Source organism: Odocoileus virginianus, chromosome 15 (genome assembly GCF_023699985.2).
Source record: "Odocoileus virginianus isolate 20LAN1187 ecotype Illinois chromosome 15, Ovbor_1.2, whole genome shotgun sequence".
Taxonomy (NCBI): domain Eukaryota; kingdom Metazoa; phylum Chordata; class Mammalia; order Artiodactyla; family Cervidae; genus Odocoileus; species Odocoileus virginianus.
In genome coordinates this window covers 927759-954380 of record NC_069688.1, presented here as the reverse complement: position 1 = coordinate 954380, position 26622 = coordinate 927759, and the positions used below count along the sequence as shown (strand labels likewise).

General features: G+C 52.7%; 1 protein-coding gene across 5 annotated transcripts in view; it reads right to left on the bottom strand.

Annotated features, from left to right (window-relative positions):
• LOC110141240 (maestro heat-like repeat family member 5) overlaps positions 1-26622 on the bottom strand; it is a 59760-nt gene that overhangs the window by 18754 nt on the left and 14384 nt on the right. For 3 of the 5 annotated variants that reach the window (XM_020900047.2, XM_020900048.2, XM_070476914.1), the window contains exons 7-19: positions 20995-21102; positions 20598-20714; positions 19981-20100; positions 18876-19022; positions 18033-18155; positions 17134-17213; positions 16787-16922; positions 15126-15221; positions 13826-13930; positions 12189-12324; positions 11714-11883; positions 7636-7785; positions 6594-6748 (exon numbers count right to left, since the gene is read on the bottom strand). In XM_020900047.2, the coding sequence (XP_020755706.2) occupies positions 6594-6748; positions 7636-7785; positions 11714-11883; positions 12189-12324; positions 13826-13930; positions 15126-15221; positions 16787-16922; positions 17134-17213; positions 18033-18155; positions 18876-19022; positions 19981-20100; positions 20598-20714; positions 20995-21102 (1643 nt within the window). The remainder of the gene's footprint in view (positions 1-6593; positions 6749-7635; positions 7786-11713; positions 11884-12188; positions 12325-13825; positions 13931-15125; positions 15222-16786; positions 16923-17133; positions 17214-18032; positions 18156-18875; positions 19023-19980; positions 20101-20597; positions 20715-20994; positions 21103-26622) is intronic. The other 2 variants (XM_070476915.1, XM_020900049.2) reach the window with 2 other exon arrangements.

The window sequence follows — 26622 nt, the reverse complement described above, 5'->3', positions numbered from 1 at the left end:
AGGCAGCCTGGTCCTTAGGTGCAGCTCATAACCAGGGCCCTGGCTTTCGTCCAGACGGGGGCCTCCCAGGTGCGCATTTGTTTACCGAGAAGAATCCCTGTTCTGAGTAAAGAACTAAATTAAAGAAAGCAGGCCACGCCTAGAGCCAGGGTGGGTGAGAGTGACCAAGCAAGGGTTACTCCCAGTCCAGCTCTGAGGGCCAATCCAATAAAACCAGTCGCCCAAGGGTGAACGAGGAAAAAGAAAATGAGGAAGCTAGGTGATGATTCTAAAGTTTACGGAGAAAGGCAAAGGGCCACGAGTGGCCAGGACAGCCTTGCAGGAGGAGGAGGAGGGGGAGCTTTCTGGATCTGGAAGGTGAATCGTTCTAAAGCTGTAGGAATGAGAACCTTGGGTGCTGGCCCGGCACAGACAGCAGTGCCAGGCAGAGAGCCTGGAGGCAGGGCCCAGCACACAGCCCTCAGTTGGGCAGTCGGAGGGATGAATGAGAAAGGCAAAGTCTAGGGTGCTTTTTTGGCCCGTGCCATGTGACGTGTGGGATGTTAGTTCCTCGAAGAGGGGTTGAGGGCCCCTGAACTGGGATAGCAGTCTTAACCACTGGACCGCCAGGGAAGTTCCCACACTCTAGGACTTCTATAAGGTAACATCTGAGAATAAATGATGGACCTGGGAACTCCTCTTCTTGAAAGGACCTAGTGACAGAGAGACAGGAAAGCTGCAAAGTGGAGAAGGTATGTAATATAATAATCAATGGACCTGGGAACTCCTCTTCATGAAAGGGTCTAGTGACGGAGAGACAGGAAAGCTGCAAAGTGGAGAAGATATGTAATATAATAATCAACAGAGACCTTGTATCCAGATTATATAAAGAATTCCTAGAAATTGATAAGAAAAAGAGGGACAACCCAACAGAAAAATCTGTAGGATACTTGAACAGGCATCCCAAAGAAGATGCCCCAATGGCCAAAAATTGCATGAAAAGATGTACAACCTCATTATTTAATCAGCAAAATGAAAGTTAACATGGAAATATGATTAATACCACACACCAGATTGACTAAAATTTTGATGGTTGACTAAAGGGTTGATGTTAAGTGTCAGTGAAGACATGGAGTAACAGGAACCACATACATAAAAATACTGTGGGTGTGAGAGGTGGTCTAAACATGTCGGGAGTATTTCGCATCATGTTAGGTGAGTGACATGCCTGCACAAGGAAGCTGAGTGTGGGTGTGTCTTAGGACACACGCATGTGCAGCGTCACAGCGGTGTTAAGCACAGACCCAAACTCAGACGTCCGTCCACACTGACAAGGGGAGCTGGTGTTTACCAAGATGGGACATGATACGGCAACTCAGAGTGAGTGAACTCCAATTATAGGAACATAACGGGATGAATCTTAAACACAAAATGTTGGGGGGGGGGAAACCAGACAACAATAGAATACTGGAAGGGCACAAATCACACAATTCGGTTGATACTTTTAGGACATATCACCATTATTTCACATGCTCCTAAGAAAGGACAGCAATCCAAGATGGGAGTCTAATAAGGACCCCATCATAAAGGCTGGACCCCATGGGCTGTGTGTACCCCAAGGTAAATAGGATAAAACAAGAGAAGATAAAAAGCCTGTCCAGCAGGAAGAAATAACAAGAAGACCCGGTGCTCACTCAGCCTGTGAAGGGAAGAAGGAGGGTGCGCCTGAGAATCTGAACCACGAAACCTACAGAGGGCTCTGAATTCACACCACCAGTGTGGGCCCCCCAAAAACCCTCCAGCAGGGACTTCAAAATTTGCACTGGTCTCTGGCTGAGAGTGCACCCAGGTGACTGAGAACCCCTCCACCCCCGCCAGCCCAGGTAAAGGCGGCTTCAGTGTAAAATGTGGTCCCACTGCATAGATGCTGACATATGAAAAATGTGCTTCTTAGCACTGAGGAAACCAGATATAAATTCCAGCATGGGTAAAACTGATCTATAGACCTGAGCAGCTGAGGACAACGGTGGCTGCCGGGGTCCCCTCACCTCTCAAAATGTCCTTGAGAAACAATCCAGCAAGAAGAAGAGTAAAGCTACACCACACCACAGTGCGCCTTGAGAGACACTGCCAGCAGGAGAGAGCTATGCCAGCCCAGCCTGCAGTGTATCGTTCTCCCACCCACCCCTGCTCCTCCACAAAGCTCTGGGGCAGATAAAGGCAGGCTGGAGAAACCCTGGAGAGGACAGGAGACCGGAGCTGCTAACAGGGCTCGGAGCTGATCTAAATCATCTTCAGAGAGACGAGGTCCATCTTAAGCCTGAGAATATGAAACAACAAAAAGAAGGAGAGCAAGTAAATCAGAGCATGGATCCCAGGAAAGGGACCGAAAAGGACGCTCATCTGGAGGGCAGCCTTCAAGACACACAGCTTTGGGGAGGAAGGAAAGGGCAGAAAAGAAAGACGCACCCTTTGAAATTGGTTAGTGAATGGTAAAGGTGTGAAATAGGAAAAATTCAAGGACCTGCATGAGAAGAAGGGCACCCCTGAGAGTGGAGGATACACAGCCCTCTCACCTGCCACCAAAACTAAAAATCTGCTAAGTTATCTGGCTTTTGCTATGATGACAGAAGAGGGTGCCATTGAATTTGAAATCCTACAAAACACTCCAATAGTGTTGTATATAAACAGGAGAAAAATTAATAGATTCACAGAGTTATTGCAACCCTTCCCTTGAAAACAGAAAACACAGATCCAATAAGAAAATTCAGCTCCTGATAAACAATCATGATGCAGAAAAAAAGTGTAAGAAAACACCTCTCCTGCAGGTAAATATACTCAAGCAAGCATTTAAAGACATGAAAAACCACCTTGAATTATAAATTCAAAAAGGACCAAGAAACACCCTCTAGTAAGAAAGGGAAAAAAAGAGTTGACTGAACTCAGAAGTGGAAAAAAATTATAAGGTGCTCAAGAGAGATACGACTCAAGTGAAAATTTAGGAAGGAACATTGATGAAGAGTAGAGAGACCACCAAGACAATAAAGATGAATTTAAGAGAAGCACTAAGGGTCACAGAGAAAGTAGTAGAAATGGAAGACAGGAGAAGAAAGAACAGCATTTGAATCTCTGGAGTTTCTGAAAAAGGAAAAAAGCAATGGGACAGAACCAATATTTAAACTTATAACCAAGAGAGAAGAGGGTGAGGGACACTAAGGTACAAACTTTCAGTTACAAAATAAGTAAGCCATGGGGATGAGATGTGCAGCGTGGGGAATTCAGTTAGTGATAATGCAATGCCTGTGTGCGGACAGCGTTGGAAATGTATAGAAACAGAATCACCATGCTGTGCATCAGGAACTAGCACAGTGTTGCAGGTCAGTTATACTTCCAAACAAACAAACTCATAGAAAGGCAGACCAGATTTGTGGCTGCCAGAGGCGAGGGGTGGGGATGGGGGAATCAGATGAAGGTAGTCAAAAGGACTTCCAGTTATAAGATAAGAAGACTAGGGGTGCAACATACAACATGATTAATTAACACCGCTGCATGTTATGTGTGGAAGTTACGGAGAAAGGAAATCTAAGAGTTCTCATCACAAGGAAACATAATTTTTCTTTTTCTTTTATTTTTGTATCTATGTGAGATGATGAATGTTCACTAAATTATTGTGGTAATCATTTCATGATATATGTAAGTCAAATCATTATCCTGTATACCTTAAACTTATCCAGTGCTGTATGTCCAATTACGTCTCAATAAACTGGAAGAGAATAATTACAACCTAGAGAACTTTCTAGAAATGTTAGAGACTTAAATCTACATACTCAAAAGACTTATCAGGTACCTGGGAAAATGAACACAGAATGGTCTAATCTAGACATTTCTTAGTAAAATTGTTGAATTTCAAAGATAAAGAAAACAATTTCCAAAGTCTCCAGGCCAAAAGATAACTTACAAAAACAACAAAACAAAACAAAACAAAACAACTGTCATGAGGCTTTTCAAAAACAAAGCAAAGCAACAGCTGAGCAGCACTTTAAAAAATTAGAGACTCCCGGGCAGTCCAGTGGTTAAGACTCCAGGCTCCCAACGCAGGGCGCTTGGGTTCAATCCTTGGTTAGGGAACTAGGATCCCGCATTCTGCATGGTGTGGCCAAGAAAAAAAAAAACCCCAAAAAACTTAATAAAAGAAAGTGTGAACCAAGGATTTTATATTCAATCAAGCCACCTTTCAAGTAAACAACTTTCAACATAAAATAAGCTCGGGCATTCTGAATCCATGAGCCTTCTTGAGGAAATCGTCAGAGCATTAACTTTGTCAAGCTATGGGAGGACCTAAAATCTTTGGCAAAGGGACTTAGGGTGGGCGTGTGTACTCAGTAAAAGCCAACGTGGGAGGAGTACAGTGCAAATTTTGACAAAGAACTGTGCAAATGAAAACACAGATGGACAGGGATGAATAATCTCACTGGTTGTTACACGGGCATGGGTGGGAGTTTAAGGATATCAGTAAAAATGGGTAAACCAGATGTTAAAAAGTTAAATAAGAAAACAAGGGACTAAGGACACTAAAATAGGTTAGGAGTACAAAGGTAACAATTAGAATAAAAATACAACTCTTGCTAAATTAAAAAAACAGCCAAAGATCAAAGAATACACATCTCAGAAAAACATGTAGCAAATAAAACACGTGCAATTACAAAATATTATGACAGAACTGAGATTTGACACATCAATAAATGTCATATCAATAAATGTGAATGGACTTAACTCATCTATTAAAATCAAAAGATTTTCAATTTGATCATAGGTCAAGACCGAACTATATGCTGTGTATATGATGACACCTAAAACAAATGGATTCTGAAGGTTAAACGAAAGCACGGACAAATGAATACTGGGCAAATGGGGAAAAATGGGAAAGTGGGGGACGTGATTCTGATAACAAAATGGAATTCAAGTCCTTCAAGCATTAAATGTGACAAGGCAGGGCACTTTTTAATGCTGAAAGTCACAATCCATAAAGAAGATATAACACTTATGAATATGTATATACCAAATAACATGACAACCTTATGAAGTATTAATAAAAACCACAGGAGATGGAAGGATACATAGATAGAAACATATTAATAATAGGAACCTTTAACACACCACTCTCAGTACAAGACAGATCAAATAGACACAAGGAGGTAGAAGACCTAAACAACAGAATCAATAAAGTAAATCTTTATAGCAAGTCCTACACCCGATAACAGGAAAAAAAAAAAAAAAAAAAAGAAACACCCTTTCAAATGCCCATAGAATATTCACAAAAATTGTTTAAAAGATAGGTAAATTACACAAACCAGAAATATTTGATGACATTCTCTGATCACAATGCAATAAAACTAGACATTGATAATAAAAACAAAAAGTCGCTTCCATATGAAAATTAGAAATCTTCCTGGAAACAGGTCCTGGGTGCTGGGAGCTTGTGAGAGTTCTCTTCTGGTGGCTTACGACTTTTCAGGGGATGGAAGCAAGGCCGGTGGCCGAGTGTGAGGCGGGGACAGAGGTGTTGAGGACGGAGGAGAGGGGAGGGTGGGGAAATGTGGTTTCTGGGCCGCGCTGAGGGCTCCATGCTGGTGTGTGGCTGGGATTTAGAGGGCGGCTCTTTCCTGCACTTGGCCGCACAGGTGCAGGTGTGGAGTAGATGGAGCCAGTTGAGTTTTGCAAGCTGAGTGTGACAAAGGGGCCAAGGGGCTTGGGGTGTGTGCAGGGAGCTACTCTGACATCGGAAGGCAGGTTCTATGCTGGCAAGGAGGCAGGTGAGGACAGGGGAGGGGCCGTGAGGAGGTGGGCAAGGCAGTGAACGTGGAGGTCCCGGAGGGCAGAGGCTCACTGGTCGGGGGTGGGTACCAGATGGAGTGAGGCGGCAGGGGGTCAGGGTAGGGGACAGATGCTTGAAATCGAAGGTGACAGAGCCGAGGCTATGACTGTGGGAGGGGGCGGCTGAGGGAGATGGGAGAGGAGGTCCAGGTGTTGAGGCATCAGGGCGAGCAAAAGATGCTGGCATCCCCAAGATCAAGGCAGCGGGAGTGAGTGAGAGGGTGTCAGCGACCAGGAGCTGCAACCTCAAGGTTCCGGGAGTGACCCAGGGCAGGTGCGTGGTGGCTGGGTAAGCAGATGATATAGACTGAAGAATTGGGATTCAGAACTGGGATTTTAGAGATAAAGTACTGTTTCCAGGCTCAGGGGCCTGGGGACTGCAGTGCCACTGGGGGGCGGGGGGAGGGCGAGGGTCCCTGAGGAGCAGGAAGGATGGGGGGTTTGGTGTTGACAGGGGTCTTGCTGGGAGCACCCAGGATCCCGGGCCCCTCTCCACCAGGTGATGGGTGGTGGTGACTGGGCGGGGTGTTTTACGGGGTCACCGAGAGAAGGGACGGTGTGTGGTGCCTCCCCAGGGCTGGCCCCGGGAGGTGCACAGTAAATGAACAGGGAAGTGCTCCCTCTGGACTCCCAGCCCTGTGGCTGTTAGTGGGCAAGCAGGAGGGCAGAGCAGGGTGCCCTCTGCCTGGGGGAGGATGGACGGTGGACAGTGGGGCGGGGAGGGAAGGAGGGCTGGGCACCTGTCCAGGGAGACGGAGAAGTCCAGGAAGGCGGCCACCAGCTCGGAGGTGTGGTTCCGGGCTAGAAGGGTGATGGCCTGCAGGGCGTTTTCCCTGGCTTGGGGGATGCGGACGGAGCAGAGCTGCAGGTGGATGGCCTGGCCCAGGCTGGCAACCTGTGCAGGGAGGAAGAGTATGGGGAGAGGGCTGGTCTGGGCAGGGGGCCAGGCCCCGCCCCGGGGAGCCTGAACGGGGAGGGAGGAGCTGCCCCAGTGGGCATGGAGCCCCTTCAGGTAGCTGCTCTCCTGAGGGGGAAGCACAGCCCTGCCCTGGGGGCTCTAAGAGGGAGGTCTGATGGGGAGGCTCTTCTTTGCCCTGGACACGAGTCAGAAGGGGACCCTCGGGCTGATAGGGGGACAAGCAACATCTGCACAGCATTTGGGGTCGTCCAAGTCTGTCTAAACATTGCCCAATCGCTGAAGGTTCAGCACACCCAGGGGCTAGAGCCTCTAGCCCCTGTCTTGGGGTTGAGGGGACAGGGTGTCTGCCTTATGTTCAGATGACATTGTGTCCTGGTCATCACTTTGGTACCTGCTGCTCTGATGTCTGGCAGGCCCCTCCCCTTCCACTTTCGGGTCTCATTATTCATCCATTCATGCCTGGCTCCAAGAGCATCCCCCTGAGGCATCAGTCATCCTCTATCTGGGGGTCCCCCCAGGGGCCTGCGCTGCCCCTTCTCATCAGTCTGGAGTCAGATTCAGAGCTCCTGGAGGGTCTGGGCTGCGCCTTCCTCCCCCTACTCCCATCCCATCCCCGCTCCATCAGCCCATGTCTGCCCCAGACCCAGCGAACCCTGGGACACCTGGGTGGGCCATTCTGTCCTGCATTCACTCACTCATTGGAACCCATCAGAGGGGGGGGTCTGGGTCTCCCCGCTCAGGCCCAAGCTTGGGGATGCCGCCTGGGCCCCGAGGCCCTAACCCCTGGGTGCCGATGCTGAGCCCGCCCCCCTGCCCCCTGCCCCGTCCTGGTGGGCCCTCTGCGGAGGCCCCACTGCCCTCACAGTCTCCAGCTTGGCCCCGTGCTCCTGGATGGCAGTGAGCAGCATGTCGGCGGCCGCCTGCACGCGGAAGGGGCTGGTGGAGCCCAGGCTGTTGACGGCCGTCCAGATGAGGTCGGTCAGCTCTGCCGTCGTGAGATGCTTCATGATATCCTGTAGCAGTGGGAGGGAGGGCCGTGACCATGGTCCACAGCACTGGGCACCCGCCTGCTTGGCTGCGCTCGTACCCTGACTCAACGCTCCAGGCTCCCCAAGTCTCTAAGCACCACCAGACACCCAAGCCCCACACCTCTGGGGTCCCAAGTGCTCCCATATTGCAGTGTGCTCTCCTGCACGTCTCTCTGAGCCAGCCACAGACCAGGGGCAACTGATAACCAAAGGAAGACGGAATGCTAGCGGTGGAGTCATACTTGGGAAGGCTGACCGAACACGCTAATGCTTGCGAAGATGGTCGGATGGTAAAATGTTTCTGGGCATGTCAGGGTATTTGTTGAGATGTCTGAAAGTGTGTTAGGGTGTTTGCATGTACATCAGATATAAAAATATATGAATGTTAGAATATTTATTATTAACAGAATCTTACTGTTCTAAAATTTTGGTAAAATGTTTGTGAGAATGTTAGTTTACCAGTTGTTGATTAGGAGGGGAGGATAATTTTAATGGCATATTTGTTCAGTTCAGTTCAGTCCCTCAGTAGTGTCTGACTCTTTGTGACCCCATGGACTGCACCACACCAGGCTTCCCTGTCCATCACTAACTCCCAGAGCTTGCTTAAATTCATGTCCATTGAGTCGGTGTAAATTCATGTCCATTGAGTCGGTGATGCCATCCAAATATCTCGTCCTTTGTCGTCCGCTTCTCCTCCTGCCCTCAATCTTTCCCAGCATCAGGGTCTTTTCTAGTGAGTCAGTTTTTCACATCACATGGCCAAAGTCTTGAAGCTTCAGCATCAGTCCTTCCAATGAATATTCAGGACTGATTTCTTTTAGGATTGATTGGTTTGATCTTCTTGCTGTTCAAGGGACTCTCAAAGTCTTCTTCACAGTTCAAAAGCATTAATTGTTCAGCCCTTAGCTTTCTTTATAGACCAGCTCTCACATCCATACACGACTACTGGAAAAACCATAGCTTTGACTATATGGACCTTTGTCAGTAAAGTAATGTCTCTGCTTTTTAATATGCTGTCTAGGTTTGTCATAGCTTTTCTTCCAAGGAGCAAGCCTCTTTTAATTTCATGGCTGCAATCACCATCTGCAGTGACTTTGGAGCCCAAGAAAATAAAGTCTGTCACTATTTCCATTGTTTCCCCATCTATTTGCCATGAAGTGATGGGACTGGATGCCATGATCTTCATTTTTTGAATGTTGAACTTTAAGCCAACTTCTTCACTCTCCTCTTTCACTTTCATCAAGAGGCTCTTTAGTTCCTCTTCACTTTCTGCCATAAGGGTGGTGTCATCTGCATATCATTATTGATATTTCTCCCTGCAGTCTTGATTCCAGATTATGCTTCATCCAGTCTGGCATTTCACATGATGTACTCTGCATATAAGTTAAATAAGAAAGGTGACAATATACAGCCTTGTCGGACTCCTTTCCCAATTTGGAATCAGTCTGTTGTTCCACGTCCAGTTCTAACTGTTGCTTCTTGACCTGCATACTGGCATATTTGTAGCTAAAAGTAACTTTTTGTGTTAGAATATTAGACTACTATATAAATCTGGTTAGATCATTTAAGATTGCATTTAAAATTGTTAGCTAAAATGGTAAGTTTTGGTTATAGTTCTAGTATTAGAGTGTTTTTGAAAAAATTCAATCTGGAATGATGGTTAGACTCTCAGAATCCCAGAATACTACAATCTCAGGTTTGCTAAGTACTTGTGAGTATCTTAGTTTAGTCCAGGGCATGAAAAAATGTGAGCTGGAGGTGGCAGTAATGGTGGTTCTGTGGTTATGGTGGTGATGGTGGTGGTTTTAGTCATGGTGGTGGTGATGGTGGTGGTGGTGATGGTGGTGATGATGATGGTGGTGGTGGTGATGATGGTGATGGTGGCGGTGATGATGGTGGTGATGATGATGGTGGTGGTGGTGATGATGGTGGTGGTGATGATGGTGGTGGTGGTGATGATAGTGATGTCGATGGTGGTGGTGGTGATGATGGTGATGGTGATGATGGTGGTGATGGTGATGGTGGTGGTGGTGATGATGGTGATGTCGATGGTGGTGGTGGTGATGATGGTGATGTGATGGTGGTGGTGGTGATGATGGTGGTGGTGGTGATGATGGTGATGTCGATGGTGGTGGTGGTGATGATGGTGGTGGTGGTGATGATGGTGGTGGTGGTGATGATGGTGGTGGTGATGGTGGTGATGATGATGGTGGTGATGCTGATGGTGGTGGCTGTGGTGCTGTTAGCGATGGTGGTGGTGATGGTGGTGCTGCTGGTGGGGATGGTGGTGGTGGTAGTGACAGAAATGCTGTTGGTGGAGGTGGTGGTGAAGGTGGAGATGGCTCATGGTAGTCATGAGGCTATAGTGTTTATAAGACCACATGGGGAATGCAGAACAGACTTGGGATAAGAACCCAGGTCTGTTCTCCACCCCAAACCTTCTGAGAACCATCATCCCTTGATCAGCAGACCCCCCCATCCTCTCCCCCACACGTGCTCTGTTCATCACTGCTTCCTGAGCTGAGTGCCCTGTCGCTGTGTGCCGGGGACCATGCCGAGTGGGGCAGACTGCTCTTCCCAGGTCCTGGCCCCTATGTTCCGAGTCACTCTGTCCACTTGAGAGCCCCAGAGCTCCAGGACCCCTTAACTCCTGGGCCCCTCTGAGCTGGCCCCAGGGAACCCTCCCTCCAGCCCTGTCTCTTCCCCTAGTCCAGGTCCTCAGGTGTAAACAGAAGCCCTGCCTGGTTTCCCCATCCTGGCCCCAGACACCTGATGTACTGGCTCCAGGGCTTTAGGTTTTCCCTGCTAAACTTTTCCTGACTGGCCTCAGCGGGCTGACAGTGACTGCAGCTGCGGGGAGCACAGTTCTGGAGTCAGGCAGGGCTGCATTCAAAACCTACTGGGCACCTACCAGCCAGGTACTGCCACTTTATCGTTTGGTTCAACCTGACTCCACTGAATGGGTGTTTCCTTAAGCCTGGTTCTACCACCAGAACCTGTGCTGGGCCCAGGTGGGACTCCACTTCTGGCCTGGAGGTCTAACAGGGAGACTGACAGACACACCCCATACAGGGGTCTTCATTAGTCATGGGTTCAACAGCAAGAGGGGCCACCAAAGTGGAGACATCATGAACTGACCACTTGAACGTGAGGCTCCAGGAAATGGCCAGTCCAGCCAACGCCAGCATCCAGCCCACACCCGGGGTCCCAGCCTCGCTCATCTTCAGAAAAGACACAGTTCACACAGATACGGACGGTCACAGAGACTCGGGATCTCACTGAGATGACGAAAGGGAGCCGGGGAGCTGCTGGACACCCCAAGCCACTGGCTAAGGAGGGCCTGGCTGCGGGAGGTCAGATGACAGCGGCAGAGGGGAGACACAGTATGCCTTCAAAGGAGGAGGGTTTGGCTCTCAGAGGATGGGGAGAAAGCTTGGGAAAGTGGGGAAGTTGAGGCTGTATCTGCAGAGGGTCACTGAGAAGGACATTGTTTGGAGCCTCAGAGGACGCCCACCTCGGGAGCTAGCCAGCCAGCGCCGTCTATTAGGAATTCCTGGCGGCTGGAACTTCGTTGGCATCCCTCTGCCCATTTCACGAGGAAGAATGAGGCTCAGACAGAAGGAGCTTGTTCAAGACTGCACAGCCGTGAGAGATGGAGCTGGGACTCAAGCCTGCGCTGCTGACTCCAGCATTTATCTCCAGCCCCTCCTCCCCCAACTCCTCCTTCCCAGGGGACATGGTCCTCCAAAGCTCTAGTTAATCACCAGAGATGCAGGCGAGATCCTGGCCTCTGTTTTAATACTCACACCCTGGCCTCAGTGGGAGCCCTGGCAGAGGGGTAGCTGTGGGGGTCGGAGCAGAGCATGGCCACATCCCCCCACCCAGATCTGCCTAGGATTCTAAAGGCTTTGACCTTGACTTGCGAGCTGCTGGGCTGCAAGACGTGGTCCTTCGAGAGTGCCACCTCCCGGGGGCCGGGGGGAGCAGCCTCCTGGTCCCCGCCGCTCCAGAGCATGGCTTCTTCCTTATTGGCCTGGGGAGGCTCCTGGGGGGCTGGTGCTTGCTCCTGCGAAGCTTTTCCTCCTGGTCAGGGGCAGGATGGGGCAGGGGTGAGGGTGGGCAAAGGCAGGCTTGGGGTCTAGGGCAGGACCTGCAGTGGGTGGGGTGGGGTCCTCTGAAGTCAGGGTCATGCTTGGGTCTAAGTTTAGGGTGGGGAGTCAGTGAGTCTGCAGGTCGGGACAAAGCCATGACTGTGCTGATGGCTAAGGTTAGAGGCTGGGTCTGGGGGTGGCCTGGGGGGAGTTGGGTTCAGGAGTGCTGGTGTGGGTTGGGCTGAGGCTGCGGCTGCAGTGGGAATGGGTCCTCCGTGGGGACCCTCAGAGGCTCACCTCTCTGGTGCATGAGGAGCTTGTAGAGATAGGCCACCCCTTCCAGGCTGGAGCACTGGGTAGTCTTATCTGGGTCCTGGCACAGAATCCCCAGCATGCCCACCAGCTGCCCAATTCGTTTGAAGTCCTCTTTGGGCTGCAGTGAGAGTGCAGAGAACCATTTACACAGATCCTAGCAGCCACGCACTCACCCCAGCACGGCTGGCGTCAGAAAGGATCCCGTCAAACTCTATGCAGGGTCGGGATTCAGGTCTGGACAAAATATTTCTGTTTAGTTGCTCAGTTGTGTCCGACTCTTTTGTGACCCCATGGACTAGAGCCTGCCAGGTTCTTCTGTCCCTGGGATTTCCCAGGCAAGAATACTGAAGTGAGTTGTCATTTCCTTCTCCAGGGAGTCTTCCTGACCCAGGGATCAAACCTGTGTCTTCTGCATCGGCAGGCGGATTCTTTACCACTGAGCCACCGGGAAAGCCCCCCAGACAAAATGTTAGGGGTTGCCAGAAAAGCTCAGGACACAAGAGAAAACTATCTTAATGTAATATTTATCAAAATAAAAATGAATACTAAACAATCTGTCATGAAAAAGTTTCAAAATTTTAAATAAAGACAGGATCTGAGCCTGCATGTCCATGACCTTGCCTCACTCACCTCACCCTAATCCCAGTCCTGGTTCCAATAAAGCTTTATTCACAACAACAGGTGGCCAGCCCAAGGGCCACAGTTTGCTGATTTGATTGTCTAAGACATCCCATTAAAATATTTATCTTGCCTGCAGAGTGTTTAAGCGCCTCCACAAGTGTTGTGCCCTAGCAAGTGCCTGAGTTGTCTCTCCCAGACCCCATCCTATGTTGCAGAAGTTGATTTTGAGTGAACAGAAGACCCTTTGAGCCCCTGTAGAGGGGTCCTCCTCACCAAAGGAATGCTGGAGGGGTCTGAACACTGAAAACTTGCCTTTGGCAGAATGTGTCTGTTTCCCAGCTGCCCGCCTGCCTGTCCGCCTTCATTAGAAAGGCACGCCCACCGGGCACCAGGCCGAGGAAGTAATTTCCTCATCTCCCTGAGGAATCGATGCTGATTTTGGCTGATAAATGCAGAACCACTCACTCCCTGAACATGTGCTGATGTTCACTCAACCCAAGGGCATTAGTGACAGGTGGTGGTTAAGCTGTGATCCGTGAAACGACGGAGATGGTGATGGACGAGGGCAGAGGGACAGTGGCTGCCCCGCACAGAGCTGCCTGCCCTAGTCTGGAGCAGGGTGGCACTCTCAGTCTCCCATCTGACGCCCCCTGTGTCCCTCCGAGGAGGACTCCTTTCCTCCCATTTCCCTGAGAGACAGGCTCAGGGTGGACAACCTTGCCTGAGGCTTCAAGCTGTGCTGGCAAAAGCCCAGCGTCCTGGGTCAGGCGTCAGGGAGCCTGGGTTCAGCCTTCAGCTGGGAGGCCTTCAGCCGGGACCCCCTGAACCCCCAACCCCGGCTATTTCCTTGTGTGTGAGGAGGGGGAGTGCCTGGCCAGGCCACAGGGGAATCGGGGATCATGCCTGTCCTGGGGGCAGGGACCCATGCACCTTGGCAGGCTCGGGGAGAAGGGCGGCTTGGCGGGTGTGGGCCTGGGGCTGGAAGAGACAGTACTCACGTCCAGGTAAAGGTTGTGGCTCAGGAATTTGAGGAGGGCCATGCAGCTGTGGACAGCCCGCTGCCGCTCATGTGCCTTCTCCGACGCCAGCCAGACGTACAGGTGCTGCAGGTGGTGGGGGCAGGGAGGGGCGCGGCCGCCTGGGACCCCAGCTCCGGACAGGCCCCGCCCCCAGCCCAGACCACACCCTAAGCCACACCCACGGCTCAGGATGCTCCCAGTCCCGGCCCCCGCTGGCCCTATCCAGCCTTCCTGTCTCTTTTCACTGCCTCGGCTAATCCCTCTGCTCCATCCAGGCCGCCACTGAGACCCAAGAGGAGGTGTTACTTTTTTGTTGTAGCTGACACGCCCCTCCTGCTAAAAGTCTTTTGCGGCGCCAGGTTCTTAACCTGTTTCTCTGCGATGTAATTCTTTCCAGAACAATGCTTTTCTGTGCACACTGTAAAGGCACAGAGTTACAAAGAAATTCAAACGCATACTGAGACAGGTTGAACACTTCTTAAACCGCATTTGAGTCTCTTTGTTACAGGGATGGACGATTCTGACGCTGCGTGAGGATGAAGTGATGGGAGATTCTGTGACTCGGTTATGTCCTGTGACAACATTTTCTCCTGGCTGGGCTCACACACCCCACCCTGACTTCCATCTGTGCACCCCAGGTCGGCAGTCCCTGCTGCAGCGGCTCCCCTCAGCTCCACTGGGCCCCAAGCCTGAGATGGCCTGGCCGCTGCTGACCTAACCTCACTCTGACCCACTGCCCCCACCTCTGCACCCACCCCAGGCTCCAGCCATGCAGACCCTCCTTCCATTCCGGCCCAGTGTGCTCGCTGGGGTTGCTCAGCTTTGCTCCTGTGTGCCCTCCTCTGCAGAGACCTGCTGGCCCTGACCTTCCGCCCTCCCAGCAGAGGCAGCCTCCCCTGTCTGGGCCTCCCCTGACTCTGTTGGCTGTTCTCCCTCCTATCAGGGAAGGACGCTGGAGGGCGGTGACAGAGTGGGGGTGGTAGGCTTGGGAGATGCCCTCGAAGCCGGGAACCTGCTGCAGCGGTGGTTCTCTCAGTGGGAAGGAGGGCAGTTCCCTCCAGGGCAGGGCCACAGCCTCTTTCCTCACCAACTCGCTTTGCTGTGGCCTTCATGGCCCACTTGCCACCAGGCTGTGCTCACTGCACCTGCCCGCCCCACTTGTCCTAAACCGTGGTGATCCCTAGAGATGGACAGCCCTCGTCTAGACCAGTCCCATGCCTGGCTCAGGCCCTGAGTCCTCTGCCCCCCGTCCCCTCCCCACACTGCCCCGCGCCCTCACCGACAGCAGGAAGTGCAGCTCCTCGGCTGTGGGGTTCTGCATGATGAAGTTCTGCAGCATCTGCTCCAGGGCCCCTGCGGTCTCCTTGTAGAGGGTCTGTGTGGGACGTGGAGCAGGTCAGCGGGCAGCTGAGCCCCAGGGCCAGAGGGATGGTTGAGACCTCCTGGGGGGCCTGTGTGCATCAGCCTCTCGCTGCCCACTTCCTGCACGCTCCCCAGGATGGGCTGCACACCAGCGAGCTCACATCATGCCCAGGAAGGGCCCCCCAGGACCCCCCGGGGCAGCTGTGGAGCATGGGTGGTCTGGGGTGGTCTGGGGCCTGCCCCAGGGCACAGGATTTTCAGTGGCCGGGAAGATTCACAAGCGTGTAACCCGCACAAGACCTGGCCTGGAAGGCTCTCGTGTCTACTTGAACGCTTTGCCATTGCCATCTTGAAATTCTCAGAAAAGGTTTAAACAAAGGCCCCCCGTTTTCATTTTGCACTGGTCCTGCAAACACAGGAGACCCTCAGTCTTGGCTGCTTGGCGAGTCAGGCTTGCTCAGGGAGGGAAGGGCCCCAGGGAGTATCCACTGGAGGAGAGCCCTGGGGCGCTGGCTGTAAGCTCCCTGGGGCCACTTCCGCTCTCTGAGCCTGCCTTTGTCACCTGAGAACTGGGCTGGCCAGGCCCCAGTCAGGGTGGACGTGGACACAGGGTGAGAACACACAGGAAGCCCCAGCCCAGCGCCTGGCTCCCGGCTGCGCTCCGAGGGTCCGGCCGTGGGGTCCTCACCTGGTCACTCGGGCACCCTGCACTCCCGCAGGGTTGGAGTCTAGGCAGACGCCCCCCTTCTGGAGAGCCGCTGCAGTGGTGTCGCCCTGGGTCCAGGGGCCCCTCACTCTCACCCCCACCCAAGCTGCCTATCTGCTGGCTCCATCCTGGACTCAGCTTGTGGAGGTGGCCTGAAGAGCCCGGCCCAGGGGCAAGGGGCGGAGATCAGCCCTGACTTTCCCTCTCGACACCTCCGCTTCTCTGCACCTCCGCTTCTCTGAGCCGGTTCCCTCGCTCTCTGGACGGGTCGCTGCTGGGAAGCTGAGCTGGCGCAGATGCGGGGTGGGCCTGGCGCCCAGCAGGTGCTCACTTGTCTGCTTGCCCTTTGCAGTGGGCGGGGCGCCGGGCGGGGGCGGGGCCGCGTGAGGCTGCACGCGCCCCCCGGTGGCGGCTGCCCGCAATGGCCGGCATCTCCCCGCAGTGCGGCTTCCCTTGGACAGAGCTTGAGTGGGCGGCCGGCCAGGGGCGTGGAGCGCACATCAGAGCTCCTTCCTGCAGCCACTAGGACCAGACCAGCTGCAGCAGCGGCGTGGGTGACGCTGAGCTGCACGCTCTCAGCGCCGGCAAGAGGCAGGGAGGCCGCCCATTTTATGTACAGAGCGCTGCTCTGCCCCACACGTGGGACACCCAGGGTCTCCTCTCAGCTTCACTCCTAAGGGCCACTAGCCCTTGGATCATCATCCCCTTTTTACAGGTGGGCTCAGAACAGTTAAAAGAAACAGCCCCAGCCCTGGCCTTCGGTGGGAGGCGGGTGCCTCAGGGGCCCCCTCCCAATCCCAGAGCAGTGCGCAGGACTGGACATTCTTCCCGGGGGCCCCCCTCCGGAAGGGGTGCAGGTGCCAGGCTTGCACCTGTATGTTGGGCGGCTCCAGAAAGAGGCAGGTGTGTTTCTCCAGGACCTCCAGCTGCGGCAGGGACATCACGCTGCGGAGGCTGATGGACAGAAGCCGAGATTTCTGCTCCAAGTCCAGCGGTGGCCTCAGCTTACTGTGGGGAACAAGGCAGGGAGGGCGGGGGCCTCTGTAAGACGGCCACCCGCCTCCCATGGTGGCTTGCGCTGGCTCAGGTCCCTAGCCCTGCCCAGGAGGGCCTTGATGCCTGATGTCTCCCACCTCGCTGTCCTGAGGGGCGCCAAGCCTGAGCTGTGAGGCTGAGGGTGGATGCTGAGCAAGGCACCGTGTGGGGCCGGGAAGCCTACCAGAGACTGGAGATGATGTTAAGGGTCTGCTGGCGCGTCGTAGTGAACAGCATGTCCTGCGGCTCCTTTTCTATCAGAAGCTGCAAATCCCGGGTGAAGGATGAGTCTCTCCGCATACCTGGGCCTGTCCCACTTCTGACACCAAGTCTCCTTCCTGCCTAAAGGCCTGGGTGCCCAGCACCTCTCTAACCTGCAGGATTCTGCTTCTGCTCTGGATCCTCACAGGGGGCCTCTGTGATCTGAACCCCAACCCCCCATCCACGCCCGCTGTCCCCCTGCCACCTTAGACAATTAGAGCATAGACTTTAGAATCAGATGGGTCATGCCTGAATCCTAGCTACCCACACATGAGCTCGCGTGACCTTGGGCACACCTCCAAACTACTCTGAGCTTTGTGTATTCACAGGTAACATGATGCCGTTGCCCTTGTGTTAGGTGGGAATCAAGGCATGCAAAGCAGTATGTCTGGGTCACAGGAGGGGCTCAGAAAATGAGAACTGTTATTTTTGTTTTTGTTACTGCATAATTATTTATCACTTGTGTGTTTCCTGTGTTTCCTCCACTATCCCACAGGTTCTGCAAGGCCCAAACCCCTAGTAACTAGTGGTGCAAGCTAGGTCAGTATTGGCAGAATGGATGGTGCTGGCTTTCCTGGGTCTCAGCCACATCAGCTGTGTGGTGGATGTCCTTGGCCAGCTCAGGGTCACTGTAGGGAGTGAGTCACGTGAGGGCCGTGGATGTGCTTCCAGGTGTGAAAGCCTGTGAGGGGCTTGTCTATGCTCTAGAAGTCCAGCTGGCCCATCTCTTCCACTGGTGCCTCTCATGGGTGCTGCTGTTTGAGGGAAGTGCCTGGTCCATCCCGGGGGAGCCCTTCCCCTGCCCCAGGACCTTGCACTCACCATCAGACACTCGAGGAGCTTGGACACCTGCGAGAACTCGTAGCTTTGGGCACCCTTGTTGTGGCTGATGGCCCCCACCAGCATGAGTATGGCCGTGAGGAAGCTCTGCTTCAGGGTCTCATCCTGGGGTCAGACAGCGGAGCAAGGGGATGGGTCGGGGAGTGGGAGCACCAGAGGGGTGGGAGAGCAGGAGGGTCACTGTCACACATGGCAGCAGGGATCTCCGACTGGGGCTGCATAGGCCCCAGGATGGGAGGACCCATGTGATTTTGTTTAACAGTGTGAATAGCTGATGATGCTTAAGCATCAGGAGGTGCCTGTAAGAAGCCCGGTGTCCAGATTCTTGTGATATATGGCTACCCCAGGTCCAAGGATCAAGTGTGCAGTGGCCTCAAGGGGCTGCCTGGCCCCTCACTGTTCCCAGCGTGCAGGGTCATGGGACTGTCATCATGGGGCATCCAGTTCTCCCGAGTGAGAACCCAGGGCTTGCTTTCAGGGGGAAGGAAGAGGGCTGGGGTCCGATGAAAACCCATGAAGCATTAGGTGGGAAGGATGAGGAGAAGGCCAGGCCAGTTGGGGTGGGGTGGGGAGGTGGGCTCCGGGGCCCTGGGACGTCTAATCCTGACCCTGCTCTGGTGGGTTCCAGGGCCCTGGGAGGTCTAGAGTCCTGACCCCACTCTGGTGGGCTCTGGGGCCCTGGGAGGTCTAATCCTGCCCCCGCTCTGGTGGTCTCCGGGGCCCTGGGAGGTCTAATCCTGACTCCACTCTGGTGGGCTCCAGGTCCCTGGGGGGTCTAGTCCTGCCCCTGCTCTGGTGGGCTCTGGGAGGGGCCGGGAGTCGTACCCAGGAGCTGTAATGGAAGAAATAGACCATGCGGGATAGGATGTTGTCCACCCACGGGAGGATGTGGGCCTTGGCCTTGTCCGCCATCTGGCCGTAGGCGAGGAGGATGGTGCTGCTGGCCCACTTCCACCGCAGGTCCTCCGAGTTCTGGGCACAGTGGGGTGGGGGGGTCAGGTGCATGGGGCCCTGCTGAGCCTTCCCCTGGGATGTGGTGACGGGAGGTACCCCAGGCCCTAGCGGGGTCCTGGAGGCAGGGCAGACCTCAGTTTATCTCACAAGGAAAATGGGGAGATGGGGCTGTCTCCCTAGGGTGGAGGGCTGGGTCTCGTGGGGTCACTTGGAGGTGTACCCGGGGGTCCTCGTCTCTGCGAGAATGGGCTGGAGTCTAAGCCCCCCACCCTTCCGGCCTTGGGGTGGCCTGGCCCCCGTCTGTCCCACCTCAGGCTCTGGGAGCCTGGGAGGGGCGTTTCCGGACCTAGAGAGACAGTGATGGGGCACCCGGCGCGTTGGCTCCATGCGAGACCCAGAGAGTGGGGCCCTCGATGTCCCCTGAGGACACGATGATCCTGCAGCCCGTCAGTGACCAGACCCTCTCTGCGGGTCTGAGCCTCGGGTCCCAGCCGCTACCCTACCAGCTGCCGGGTGTGGCACTGCGAGGAGGCCAGACCTCGGCTGTGGTCCTGGTTCTCACTCGCCCCCCTCTGTCCTATCCCGGCTCGCCTCCTGGGGTCACTGCCACTGCTTCCCCCTCGGGAGCTCCCCAGGGCTGGCCTCGGGCCCTGGTCTCCTGCTTTGGACGAGGCCCAGGATCAGAGAGCCACCAGCCGCCACGCGGCAGGAAGGCAACCACGCGGGAGCTGTCCCTGGAGCCCCCGATGTGTTGGCCTCACAGCTGGGCTCCCTGCAGCCCAGTGGGAAAGAGGGAGCACCATCCAGGAGGGGTAAATTGTGGCGCGGGGGCCACGCGCGCTGTTGCAGAGGTGCGCCAGAGGCTGGGGGCGCGGCCCACAGCCTTTCCCCGTAATTGGCCCCAGGAGCCCCCACCCCACAGAGGCCAAGCATCCCTGTTTGCAGCCCAGGCCTCCAGCCGCTGGAGAGCCAGCACCTTGGGGGAGAAGCTGTTGAGGCTCCACTTGACGGGCGTGCTGCTGCCAAACTGCTTCAGGACGGCCCAGACGTGGTCCAGGTGGCGGGCGGCAGCCAGCCCCACGGTGAGCGCGATGCCCTGTGGGGGTGGGGGCCAGGGTCACTGACGTGGGCTGGGGGCTTGTCTGAGGGCACAGGGCACCTGCCTCCCACTAGCCTGGGAGGACACACACGCCTGAGCCCAGCCTTGTGGGGGCGTCTCTTTATGGGGGCTGGAGGCAAGGGTGGGGTGGGGGGAGAGGTGACACTGTGGAGCCCAGCTACTGCTGCCTCCTCATCCCCAGGTCTAGCAGCCCCACGCCAGAGCAGGGAAGGAGGGTCCAGGAGACAAGGAAGAGGACACAGCTGTGATGGGCTTGGAGTGGGACCAGGGTCAGGGCTCAGTATGTGACCAGGGTCAGGGCTCGGAGTGTGACCAGGGGCGGGGGTCAGAGTGGGACCAGGGGCGGGGGTCAGAGTGGGACCAGAGTCAGGGCTTGGAGTGGGACCAGGGGCAGGGCTCTGAGTGTGACCAGGCTCAGGCTAATCCTGTGGTCAGGGTCAGGCCATTGGCATTGAGTGGCCTTGCAGCCTTACCTCCCTCTGCTTGGACCGCTGGTGGGATGTTTCTAGCAGGGTTTTCAGGTGTGTCCTGACCGTGGTGCCGTTTTCTGAGGCTTGAAGTATTAGCCCGTAGTAGATGAACAGGAAGGCCTGGGGAAGGGTTCAGCTTCCTGTCTTGAGCCTGAACCACCTCTCTGCACCCCTGTCCTCCGGGCGGCCTGCCACTTCCCCTGCAGACCCTCTCGCCCCCTCTGCTTTGTGACCAGCAATCCCTGGCCTGGTGGTGAAGTGTCAAGGGTGTGGCTGCAAGTCCTGCTGCCCGGCCCGTGCCCTCTGTTTCTTTTGGGGGCCTGGGGCTTGCTCTGGGTGTGGGTCCCATGGACAGAGCCCTGGGCCTGTGCGGTGGGCACCAGGGATGCGGGTGGCCCACCTTCTCCGGGGGCTGCTCCTGCTGTGTCTGGTCAGGCCTGGTGAGTGCCCCCAGCAGCTCCTTGGACCACGCTTCTGTGTTCAGAAATGGCACCGACTTGACGGCCATCTGTGAGCAGACAGGGGTGGGTGGGCAGAGGGTCTCTGTCTCCCCGCTGTGAGTCTCCCCCAGCCTGGCCCGCCCCCAGCCGCTGGGGGTCCTGACTGCTGTCCTCCTCCCCACGCCCCTCTCCTGAGGCTCCAGGCCCGCTCTCTGACTTGTTCGCTCGCCCCTGGGGACGAGACTCATTCTTCAGGGTGTCCCTCCCTGGAAGTTCTCCAGGAGGGGCTGGAAACCAGGAGCCTGACTATGTCCCCAGGACTGGGTGGGGGCCCGGCTGTCATAGAGGCCCAGTGGCGCGTCCCCTCAAGGTGGCTGCACCTCCGTGTGGGTGCCTGGGGGGCAAGGTTGGTTTTGTTTGCCCACGGCTGTCTCCCCAGCACCTAAAACAGTGCCTGACAAGTAGTTGACACTCTGTTAGTATTTTTGAATGAAGGAATAAATGAACCAACGATCAAATAAATGAATGAGAAGTCCCTTCTAAACATAAAGTCCTAAAAGCTCTAACACTGCATCATTTTATGATGATAAATACATAGCCTCTCTATTTTTAGTGTTCCTGGTTTCCACAATACAAGTCGTCTAAGATTTTGATCCTAAGATTCTTTCTGGTGGAGAGACTCCTAATTGTGCTCCCAACCCAAATACCTTAAAAGAAGAGAAGATTGGTAAATGTGAAGATAAGCTTTTCAAGAAGTTTGTTTAGCCAAATCACCATAAATTAAGTTGAAAGACACAGTAGTTTTTTTTTCTTTCTGTGATCTGTTGCCAAGAGTTAATATCATTGATAAAGAGCACTTTATAAACCAATAAGAAAAAGATGACAATCCACTTAAAAATGGAGATATATAAATTCAACCTTACTAATATTTAAGAAATGGAAATTAAGATGATGTATCATTTTGGCCAAGATTGAGAAATAGTAACAGCACCATTTTGGAGGTGATTGGATCACATTAAAGTGCAGGTTTGGGCAATGTAAACTAAAATTTATAGTTTATATACATCCATTTCCCCAATTAATTCCTTTTCTGGGGATCTACCCTAAAGGAGCACTAGCAGGGCCATCCATCCCACAGCCTTTTGGGACAGAAGACCTGCCCAGTGCGCCGCCTGCCGGCAGGACTGTACACCCCCTCTGGTGATGCACTCTTGGACCTGGAAATGGAAACTGCTCTAGCCTAAGGCTTCCCTGGTGGCCCAAATGGTAAAGAATCTGCCTACAATGCAGGAGACCTGGGTTTGATCCCTGGGTCGGGAAGATTCCCTGGAGAAGGGGATGACTACCCACTCCAGTACTCTTGCCTGGAAATTCCTATGGATAGAGGAGCCCGGCGATCTAGAGTTCATGGGGTCCCAAAGAGTGGGACACGACTGAGTGACTAATGCTTTCACTGCACATTGGCCATCTCCACTCCTCCAGGGCTTCCCAGGTGGTGCTGGTGGTAAAGAACCAGCCTGCCAACCCAGGAAGCAATGAGATGCGGGTTTGATCCCTGGGTCAGGAAGATCCCCTGGAGAAGGGCATGGCAACCTACACCTTCTTGCCTGAAGAATCCCATGGACAGAGGAAGCTGGTGGGCTACAGTCCACAGGGTTGCAGAGAGTCAGATACACAACTGAAGCGATTTAGCATGCACGCACACCAGGGCAGAATCCAGAGGAGCCTGCCTGCCCCGGCTGTGCCCCACACCTGGTGCCTTTGCTGGGATGCAGCAGGGCCTGGGTGGCTCTCCCATATGCCCACAGGACAGGTGTCTGCCGAATGCCCAGGGAACCCCAGCCTCCTGGAAGCCCCTAATTTCTCCAGAAGCACCAGGGGCTTCTGTTCCCTCCCCCAAAACCTTTGGTGTCTTTTTCATGGCGGCATGTACCAGCATTTAGTGGCCAAAGGGGAGCCCAAACTGCTGCGACACTATTTATGGGAATTAGTGTGAATTCTGCATGTTTCCGTAGCAGAGGTAGTCATCTATCTGATTCTGCATCAGTCCTAGGCCTTGCTAAGAATGTTTGCAGAATATATAGGTGGGTCCATATTTCTTTTAAAAAACCTGAAATATTTTGAAATTTGAAACACATCTGTTTCGAAAATTTTCTTTAAAGCTTTAAATATTTTAATATTGAGGTCTGTTTAACTTACAGGGAGACACGTATCAGTGTGTAGTGCAATGAATTTTGACAAACGTATGATTGTTTCAGTTCAGTCGCTCAGTCATGTCTGACTCTTTTTGACCCCACGGACTGCAGCTAGTCAGGCTTCCCTGTCCATCACCAACTCCCGGAGTTTACTCAAACTCATGTCCATCGAGTCAGTGATGCCATCCAACCATCTCATCTTCTGTTGTCCCCTTCTCCTCCTGCCTTCAATCTTTCCCAGCTTCAGGGTCTTTTCCCATGAGTCAACTCTTTGCATCAGGTGGCCACAGTATTGGAGTTTCAGCTTCAGCATCAGTCCTTCCCATGAATATTCAGGACTAATCTCCTTTAGAATTGACTGGTTGGTTCTCCTTGCAGTCCAAGGGACTCTCGGGCGTCTTCCCCAACACCACAGTTCAAACGCATCAGTTCTTCAGCACTCAGCTTTCTTTATAGTCCAACTCACATCCATACGTGAGTACTGGAAAAACCATAGCTTTGGCCAGACGGACCTCTGTTGGCAAAGTAATGTCTTATCCCGTCAAGATCTGGACCATTTCTGACTGCCCCAGAAAGCTCTCTCATGCTCACTCCTAGTTAACCTCCATCCCCACAAGACCGGTTTGATTTAGTTTGCCTGCCATAAGTTTAAAATTCTTCTAGAATTTCGTATGTGGAATTGTGCGGTGTGTGCTTTCCTGTGTCTGGTATTTCTTAAAGACGCTTGTTGATTCACTCTTTGGCTCTGGTCTTCGCTGCTGCGAGCGGGCTTTCTCTAGCTGAGGGCTCCTCTTAACTGCGGCTCGCAGGCTTCTCACCGCAGTGGCTTCTCTGCTTGTGGGGCTCCGGCTCTAGGAGCACGGGCTTCAATCCGTAGCTATGGCTCGCTGGCTCCAGAGAGGAGTCTCAGTATTTGTGGCACTTGGGATTAGCTGCTCCTGGGCATGTGGAATCTTCCTGGACCAGGGATCAAACCAGTGTTCCTTGCATTGCAAGGCGATTCTTAACCACCGGATCCACCGCGGAAGCCCTGTGTCTGCTGTTTTTGCCCTCAGTGTGTGTTTGAGATTCACCGTGCTATTGCACGCTCGTTCCAGTTGACTCCTCTGATTTTTATTATTTCATTTCTGCTGCTCAGCTTCGGTATAACTCGCTCTCCTCTCTGCAGTTTCCTCCGGTGGGTGAGCAAGTAATTGATTCCAGATCTTTGGGAGGGGATGAGCCTGCCCAGTACAGGTTGTTTCTAGTCTGAGGCTCTTATGAATGAGGCTGCTGGGAACATGCTTCTGTGTGTAATTTTGTGTACGAGTGTTTCATGCCTCTGGGGTTAGTACCTAAAAGTGGAACTGCCGGGTCCTAACTGTATGAGAAAATGTCAGTTTTCCAAGCAGGTTTCCCTGTCCCACCCGCAGCGGGCACTTCACCACCAGCATTTGGCCAAGCCTTTCTTTCTCCTTTGAGCTCTGTCCATGGGTGGGTGGAGGCTGCTCTCGGATGTTAACTGACATTTCCCTGAGGATTCAAGATGCTGACCGTTGTGTCTTTGGCTTTTGGTCATTCATCTGCCTTCCTCTGTGACATGCCTACTTAACTCTTCTGTCCACTTTTGCAATTGGGCTGTTTCTCTTTTCTCCTTGATTTTGGAAGAGTTCTTCACTAATTCCGGATACAATCCCTTGCCAGAGATACATCTTGTGAATATTTTCTCGTGTCTCTGATTTCCCTTTTTTCACTTTCCTCATAGTATTGCTGGATGAGCAGAAGCTTTAATTCAGATGGAATCCAATTTATCCATTAAAAAATTTTTTTATGATGAATGGTGTCTCGGTTCCAAGAAATATTCGCCTGCCTCAAGATAAAGGCAAGATTGTCTCCAGTGTTTTCCTCAAGAAGTTTTTTGTGTTTTTAATATTTAGGCCGTGGGCCCATCTCAAATTAACTTTTGTGAATGTTTCGAGGCAGGCATTAAAGTTCCTTTTTTTGTAATAAAGTTGGTTGGCATCACAGTGGCAATACACAAATCAATTTTTAGATTGACATCTTAACATTATTGACTCTCGTTATCAGTGATCATTTATCTGCATTTATTTCGGTTTTATTTAATTTCTTTTTGCAGTGTTTTGTAAAGATCTTGCCCTTATTCTGTTAAATTAATCTGAGTCTTTCATGTTTTTAATGTGACTGCATCATAGTTTTTTAGAAGTTTATTTTCCAATTGTTTATTGTTAGTACACAGAAATTCAGTTGACATTTGCATATTGATTCTCTACCCTGAGATCTTGCTAAATTCAATTATTAGTAATTAATAGTTCCAGAATTTAAAAAACTGTGAGATTTTCTGTGTATGCAATTATGTTGTCTGCAAAGAAAGACAGTTTTTCATTTTCCACTGCAATCCGTATATCTGTTTTCAGCTGTCTCTTACCTTGGGCCCTGGTTAGGACTTCAGTGCACTGTTGACCAGAAGTGGCGACTGTGGACCTCTTTGCCTCATTCTGATCTCAGTGGGAAGGTGTCACTCATCATCATGAGGTATGTGAGTGGCGGCGTTTCCATAGATGCTAGTTTCCTCCTGCTCCTGCTCTGTGAGGAGCCTTCCTCAGTGTGATGCTGTGACTTATGATAAAAACATACACGTGGCCTTCATCTTCCGGCACAGAGCTTCTGAAGCCCTTTCCTAAGTGAGGAGAGCAGTAAATGTGTCTTTTGTCGTTCACAAGAATCCTGGCTCCACTTCTAGAGAGCCAGGGGCTCTCCACCCAGGATGAGGGCGAGTTGCCAGGAGAACCAATCCTGGATCGACAGTTGGAACTCTGACCCACCTCTCAACCTTCAGAGAGGCGAGAGGGTGAGAGGTGGACTTTAATTATCAGCCGCCAGCGGTTTCGTGAATCACACCTATTAACAAGGTCTCTGTAAAAACTCCAAAGGGCTGGGATGAGAGAGATTCCAGGTAGGTGAACAAAAAGGCAGATTTTTCTTGCTAATCTTTTGCTAAATATTTTTGAGTTCATCTTCATAAAAGATATTGGTTCATAGCTTTCTTGCAATGTCTTCTTCTGGCTTTGGTGTTGGAGTTGTGCTGGCCTCATAAGATGGTTTCAAGACTGTTCCTTCTTCCTCTATTTTCTGAGAGAATTTGGACAGAATGGGTAATATTTCTGCATTAACTTGTGACGGGCTTCCCTGGTAGCTCAGACGATAGAGAATCTGTCGGCAAAGCAGGAGACCCAGGTTGAATCCCTGGGTTGGGAAGATGCTCTGGAGAAGGGAATGGCAACCCACTTCAGTGTTCTTGCCTGGAGAATCCCATGGACAGAGGAGCCTGGCGGGCTACAGTCCAAAGAGCGACTAACACTTTAACTTGTGACAGAATTAACCAGCGAAGCCTGT